The sequence below is a fragment of the Bombus bifarius genome, unplaced genomic scaffold (genome assembly GCF_011952205.1).
Source record: "Bombus bifarius isolate JDL3187 unplaced genomic scaffold, Bbif_JDL3187 scf7180000008141_frag, whole genome shotgun sequence".
NCBI classification, from domain to species: Eukaryota; Metazoa; Arthropoda; class Insecta; order Hymenoptera; family Apidae; genus Bombus; species Bombus bifarius.
The window spans coordinates 2,451-9,901 of NW_022884469.1; the positions used below are offsets into that span (position 1 = coordinate 2,451).

Genomic DNA, 7,451 nt, shown 5'->3' on the forward strand with positions numbered 1-7,451 from the left:
ACGAAATCAAGTTTCTCTGGAATTTGGTGGAGTTTAAGATTTGATATCGGTGTCGTTGGAGTTATGTGACACTTTAAGGTGGAATAAATCTAGCGAGGAGTTTAAGGTGCGGCAAAGGAGCGTGGAATGTTGCAATAGAAATTTATTGCAGTGTTAGTGCATTGGTAGATTGATCAAATTTACGTGTAGCGTGGGTAACCAATGGTAAATATTTTGCAATGTGTATAATTTCTCAGTAATCTGAAGCTTATAAAATCTATTGACAACTAATGGAAATTGTTGATTTAACAGATCAATTTTAAATTCCTCGTTAATCTAAATTTTGTTAATCCTATTTACAGCTAAACCTTACGACGAAAAATTAACGAAGTGGAATAAAAATGGCATTGTGATTCTTCTCGTCGTGTATTGGTGTCACATCAAATTTAAGAGACAGTTTTACTTGCGGATGTTGCATGTTACGTTGGTGAGGTCGACGAAAGCGTAAAATAGGAACTCGTCCGAAATACACTAACGCGGAAGGTTAAATTTAACGCAAAAGGCTGAGAAATTAGTTTAGAACTCGAAATTTCATTGGTACGACGCTCTTGAAACGCATTCAAAGAGGTCGGCGACCTCGAAAGGGGATGAACGCAACTGTTTCGTGGGAATTTCTTATTGTGGCTTATTTGGATGAAGCTGCTTTAAAATCAGCGCTGGATTCGTCTGTATTTTGCCCGGAAATCATAAAATGTTTAGGCCAGGCGACTCCATGTACAGAAAATGTTATGTCCACTTTTTACGTCCGTAGAATTCAACTCTTTACTACTATGCACTTCTTCTCCAAAAAAATATCGCGTTTCAATATTAAAAAAAGTTTCAATAATATACTATCCATTAGAAGAATGATAACATGATAACCTTACAAATTATTAGTATTAACAAATTCTTATTGTCGTATAGAAATGCCAACTATTGCTTCGGTAAAACAAGCAAAGGAATTTTACAGGTAAATTTTACAAATTACAAGTCATCTTATAACGCAAAATACGACGTGTAAAATTGTCTCAATTTATTAATAGTATTAATAAATTATTATGATAAAAGATGCAGGAATCTTAGCCTCATGAGAAATTAGAGATGAAAATGAGTGGGAAAAGATTAATCACTGGTCCTCCTAAAAAGATGCAGTCCCATGGATAGATGGTTGTGCGAGTATTAAAGCAGCGCAAAACCGTTCCCCGAATTCTCATCCCGGACGTCGTACGACCAAAGACAAAAACAACTCACTCGAGGGCATTGCGGAGAGACATTCATCGAGGACACAATAGTATTATTCCAGGAAGTGCTAGTTCTTCCTAGATTCCGGTTACAATGTTCTTAACGCGTGGAAATTAGTCTTGACCAGGAAACATCTATAACGGCATGTATTTTCTGCCGTGATTGTAAATCTGTTTGGAACATGCGGTTTGTCCGTTAATCTAGGCGCTGTTGTTCAATTGAGTCAATATTATTTGTTGGTAGATTAGTGTGTGCAAGAGCGCTCTATCCATTATTGACCAATTCGAGCACGTATTGGTAAATTTCACACCGGCAATTACGGTGAAATCGTTCGTGGTCGCTGGAAATTAGCAGTATCGTTTGCGGTCGTGAGCTGATTGACACTGCGTGAGCGGGGAATTATGTGAAGCAGCTTTGCTTTGTCGTTTCATGCATTTAATAGGTTTACGGCGGTGGACAGAGTTTGTAAAAAATGAAGACAAGGTAGAAAAAGATTATTTTTCATTTTTTACTATTAGATTATTTTCAAAGTGATCTTTTCAGTGAAATATGATTGACAAAAAATAAGATCTATAATTGAATCATTATAGAAAATAGAATAATATTGATAATAAAGAAATAAAAATCAATTATAGAATAACATATAATAATAATAATAATAATAATAATAATAATAACAATAATGTGGATAGACTTTATGTTTACTTTTATATGTATAATGATACTGTTTGATCCTTGAATTAAAGTTAAGATTAACGTTGCGATTATGATTATCCTTTGTCTGACTAAATATATTTGAAGTATCAATTACAGTAGAATTTTTGAAAGATTCTTGGCTGTTAAACAAAAAACTGGTTCCTTTATATTTCGCTCAATTATCATAGAATCGTGAAACTGACTTTCACTTCAAATTTTGTCTGTTTCAGGAGTAACAAGTACCTGCAAAAATCATCCATCAGCCGGATATGTGCTGTCGGAGGGTTTTTCATTAGCATTCCCGTCTTTCTAACTGGTAAGAACCAATTCCTTCAATTCTGTCAACTTTAACCTTTTGAAAGATACTAGTACATAAGTTATACGTTTAATTTTTCTTGAATTCAGGCATGAATCTAAAAGATACTGTGAACTATCTCTGAGTGTATGAAATCAGTTTAGAAATCCAATGGAAATAAAGTTAATTTTAACGCCGAATAGTCATTATTTTTCTTAGAAAAATAAAAATGATCGTCTTTTAGGGAAGTTTTAACAGATTAATTTATAAAGAGCTGAAACAGAATATTCATGTCATGCATGAATACGGCTGGTGGATGGATCGAGATCTAATCTAAAGTTTACGTTGTGTCATGCTAGTTTACACAGCTATCATTCGCTCGATCGAACGTTAAGCTGTTGAACTCGATTCAAGACGGACATTTTGACTCTGTTCAGAAGAAAACTGTGTTTTAATAAATTTGACGGAATAGAAATTATGATAGACTACAATGTTTTTTTAATTATATCATAAAATTTATTTATTTTTTTTTAATGTCATGTTAGAAACTTCAAATACTGTCCAAAACTTCGAACGTAATCGTTTTAGAAATTTGTAAATTACTTAACGACCAAAAATATTGAATTCTCTATTGTCTGAAGATAGATTCTCTATAATTTAAGTAATTTATTCGTCGAGAATTGATATATAAAGACTTAAATAATAAATTAATTGAAAAATAATTTGCGACTAGTATTGAAAATTTCAATGAAAAGCATATGTATATAGTTTACGCTTCGAGAATTATATGTATTGAGAATATGTATTTGCGCTGATTCTTTGTCCCGCTTGTTATGGCAAACGTGTTATAATGATCCTCTAACAATGCTTTCAGGTATGATATTGTATACATTCATCCAGTTTCATTCGACGCCGGCAATCGTTGCGTCGGTTTTCATAGGCCTTGGCATCGTGTTTTGTGGATACGCAATGGTCCATAACGTCTTTGTGTGGCAGAGGGTAAGAACATATCGCTATTAAAAAAGAAAACGAACACGTTCAAACACGTCTAAATCATCTTTTATGTGTATTTTACCCGGAAATCATTTTATCGTGAAATTTTGTTTTTCAGAGTTACCATAATTTATCTGGTAGAGTTCATAAAAATTTTTCTGAAATCAATTGCAAGCTTTTAGGAAACCAGAATTTTTCACATTTTTAAGAAGCGTTATAATTATATTGCGGATCTTTATACGTTCGTGCGAAATTGAAAAGTACGCAAATGGCGCAAAATGCACAAAATGCGCTAAAATATACGTATATAAGAAAACAAATCTCGATTAAAATTTTATTTCTTTGATTATGTTCGTAAAACTACAAACTTGTATAAAAATACGCATTCTAGTTATAAGTGTTAAAACATTCGATCTAGTCCTTATCACATTCATGAAAACCTCCATTTAACCATTCGTTGTATCAACAAACATTCATATGCAAAACTTACCACCTACCACATCCTCCGCGTATTAATATAATCCCCTTTTATAAATTATACACTTTAGAATGGACTGGTTGGGTCAGAGTCATATAAGCTTACAAGTTCTCGAGGAGTTCTACCGAAGTTACATTTACGTTTGCATAATTTCACCGAAAAAGATACTCTGTAGAATGACAGGTTCGTTTGTTTATGTGATCCGCGATCGCAACTATTTCAAGGGGATTTTATAAATAACCATACACACGATATTCAGTGTATTTTCGTATTCTCGTTTATTTTTGGGAGATTTGTAAAACTGTTGAACAAAATAATTGAGTAACGATTATATTTGCTGAGAAAAAGTCTTTTTCTCTGTACCCCTCCTTCTACTTCAAGCATGTAGTATTGACAATAAGATTGACAATGGCTGAAAGTAATCCAAAAGAGTTTTCACCATGGTTATCGGTAACGAAAAAGATTTGAATCATCTTTAATACTTATTCCTAACTAGAATCATTTCAACTAAAATGTAAATTCTTATATTATAACTTTTTTAATTTGTTATGGCCCCTGACTACAACCTAACCTATCATTCTTATTTCGTAGGAGAAGACGAATGCCGTGAAGGCGTTAGCGCGCGAACAGTGCGAAGCGGCGGTACAGCTGCAGCGTCAGCAGCAGCTGCAACAGCACCAGAACCAGCCCCAGCTACAACAGCAACAACAACTACGTGGCCCGTTAACCATCCACCATGCTGGCTGCCCAACGAAAGTCGGGCCCGTGACGAACCAACTAAATACCAGCCACGCAATGCACGGCCGAGCTGCACAGTACCAACACTATCATCAGCATCATCATCATCGACACGTGTCAATGTCCCCACCGCCCTTGTTGCTCTCATCGCCAGCTCCGATCGCGGCGACGCACAATCATCAGAACGTGAGCGGACACAGAAACGTGGTTACGCCACCGGATACATCAGCAGATAGATCGCCACCGAGTCCTGGAAATAAGCTAAATAGATCGCAGCATTTGCCACGCGAAGCAACCGGCAGCGTCAGTCCTGGTCTTCCGGCTGCCACATTGGATCTAAGTAGCGCAGCAACCACCAATAGTCCGCATGAATTGTCCACGTTAGTTTAGAAATTTGGTCCGAACATTATATCTTCACATAGGATTGGAGATTAATAATTGATAGTTAATTTACACATCGATCTTTTTATTTGTAAATTGGGTCGTGGTTTAGAGTTGGTTTGTAAAAATTCGGTCCTAATTGTTAAATGATGAATATTGATTAAGAATAATAGGCATTGATGTACCAATCTTTTTTTAACTTATATACTTGAGCACACGCATTGGAGATTTCACTTTTATTCAGTGAAACAGCAACTTCATTACTCGCTTATTCAATACGGCAATTGCATATATTTCATGGACATTTTAACAATGTTTTGAATAATTTCTAACGGTACAATTGTGATGAAGTGAAAAAAATCGTGATAAGAAACAGAGAGAAAAGTTGCTCGTTAATATTGACCAGAAATAAAGTAATTTCTAAAGAATATCCCGAAGACGTCGTAGATATTACGAAAGGAATGATTAATTTATACCCGCCTGTATCTTGCCATTACCATACTATTATTATTATTATTAATATTGTTAGTAGTACTTGATTACATTATTATTAATATTAATATTATTGCCTTATTATTATTAATGTTATGGAACCTCTAGTCCTAGGTTACTTTCGCTGCCACGAAAGGATAAGATTTTCGAATTTTTGACTATTACGTGTAATTCAAGTTTTCCTGTTGCGCATGCGCAGTAGAAAGAAAGTTAGCGGAACTCAAATCTCGAACTATAGAGAGTTGAAAAGTAGTAAAAGTAAAAAAGCACGAATAACATTTGTATTTGTGCTGGATTAAGTTTGATAATTGAAAATTGAGTTTGATGATAACATTTTTTTCGTATTCGCTTTGGTAAATATTAGTTTTATTTAAAATTGAACAAAGCATTTTATGTTTTTCAAATACGGTACATAATCGTAATATCGAATTTTGTAAACTGATAGTAAGAAACTCTATAATTCGAGACTGGAACTTTGATCAAGTTCACATTGAACGTGAACTGACTTAATTTTGTTATTTAAGCGTGTATACTATACGTGTTTGTTCCTTCTTCTCTTGTGCGCAGGCTATAGCTTAATTACTTCCAATAAACGCAGTTATATCGAATCAATGACCGATACAAATTTAGATATTAGGATTATTTAAACAAGAGATTAAAAACTAAAAAGTATTGTTTTTATACTGCATATGTATGTAGTAACTTGTGGATTCTTAGAGTAAGTGATAAGTGATGATGGTAGAGTTTAAAGTTTAAGGTATTTTAATGAGTGATATTCAATAACAAAGGACAGACTACGATATCTTCGCACGCCGACTCACACTCCGTGTCCGCTCAACTCGCACTCTGCTTCTCGACTGCCCCTTTCTGGCCGTTGTCGCATTCTGTTGTCCTTTTCCTAGGCCCACCGCACACGTGTTCCGCAGACGCTCGTGGCCAGGGTCACGTAGGTCTTTTCCACGAAACTATGCACTTGAAAAGACCGATGACACATTGATGGGCCCGACGGCGCCTCGGCTCTCGCGACATTGTTCATAGTTCGCCCGATATTTCCCAGGCCTTTCGTCCACGATACTACATTCGGCCATCCTGCAATAACATCTGCCCTCAGATGTTGCCTTCTATCTCGCTGTCATCAGATGCGTCACTTTCGGCATTTAGGACCCAAGGTTTCATAAAATCGAGGTGTGCACGGGTCCTTCCTTAGGTACTGCTTCGCACGCTTTCTTCTTTTCTTGTAACTTCGACGATTCTCCTCTTGAGTTGCGGCGATCTTCCTCTTCGCGTCCTCACGTAGCTCGCGACGTTGTTCTTCAACCCTCGCGACCCACTCTTCGTCGATCAGCTTTCTAATCTTCGCCTCTTCCCTGACTTGCATTTCGACCCCGACCAGTAGCTGGAAAGGAGTCTTCCCTGTGCTTCTGTTTACGGTGGAATTCAGGTATTTCTGAACCTGGTCGACATGCTGCCCGTTCCCCCTCGGCGCCAGTCTTCGCGGTCTTCGCGCTACCGGTTTGTCACTTTTCAGAACTATCTTTGCTGTTATTCCGACGTCTCTCTTCTTCTCCGGCCTATACCCTTTAATAATATCCCGAATGGCTTCGCGGTAATGAGGTTCTCGTACATGCGACAAGTCGATCTCGTCGGATTGTTCTATCGCGTTTACTCTCAGTACATCCGGCGCGTCCTCGTGACCGTCGGTCTGATCGTCGAGTCGTAAAAATGTCACCTCGCCCCGTTTGACTCGCAGCTCTACCTGGTCTAAAAAATCGGTACCTAAGAGTAGACTGTGTCTTGTCATTACCTTATTCGAGACAACATGCAGGGTGACAGTAAAGTCGTACCCGTCGACCGTCATTACCCTTGTAAACTCGCCCCAGGTACTATTGCCAACAGAACCAAAACCATCGAACCTAAGTTTGCAGTTTCCCAGAGGTGGTGATCCTAACCTCGCATACTCATCCGCTCGTATGAACGTAAGGTCACTACCTGTATCCACTAACGAGATAAACCTGCAGCCATCTATCGACACGTCCTTCAAGTACTTTCCCTTTTCGGATCTTGACACTACGCAAGTCTCTTTCGGTCGTGCCGTACACCTCGCTGCAATATGTCCAA

At 37.2% G+C, this 7,451-nt stretch overlaps 1 protein-coding gene across 2 annotated transcripts; it reads left to right on the forward strand.

Annotated features, from left to right (window-relative positions):
- The first annotated feature begins 569 nt into the window (after positions 1 to 569).
- LOC117208612 (dual specificity tyrosine-phosphorylation-regulated kinase 1A-like) lies at positions 570 to 5,766 on the forward strand. Of its 2 annotated transcripts, XM_033449865.1 has the most exons (5): positions 570 to 988; positions 1,087 to 1,743; positions 2,187 to 2,272; positions 3,126 to 3,250; positions 4,314 to 5,766. In XM_033449865.1, the coding sequence occupies exons 2-5, from the start codon at positions 1,733 to 1,735 to the stop codon at positions 4,848 to 4,850; spliced, it is 759 nt and encodes a 252-aa protein (XP_033305756.1). In that variant the 5' UTR covers positions 570 to 988; positions 1,087 to 1,732; the 3' UTR covers positions 4,851 to 5,766. The 2 variants fall into 2 exon arrangements, with proteins under 2 accessions (XP_033305756.1, XP_033305755.1); XM_033449864.1 differs by having other exon boundaries at positions 985 to 1,743.
- Positions 5,767 to 7,451: the final 1,685 nt, after the last annotated feature.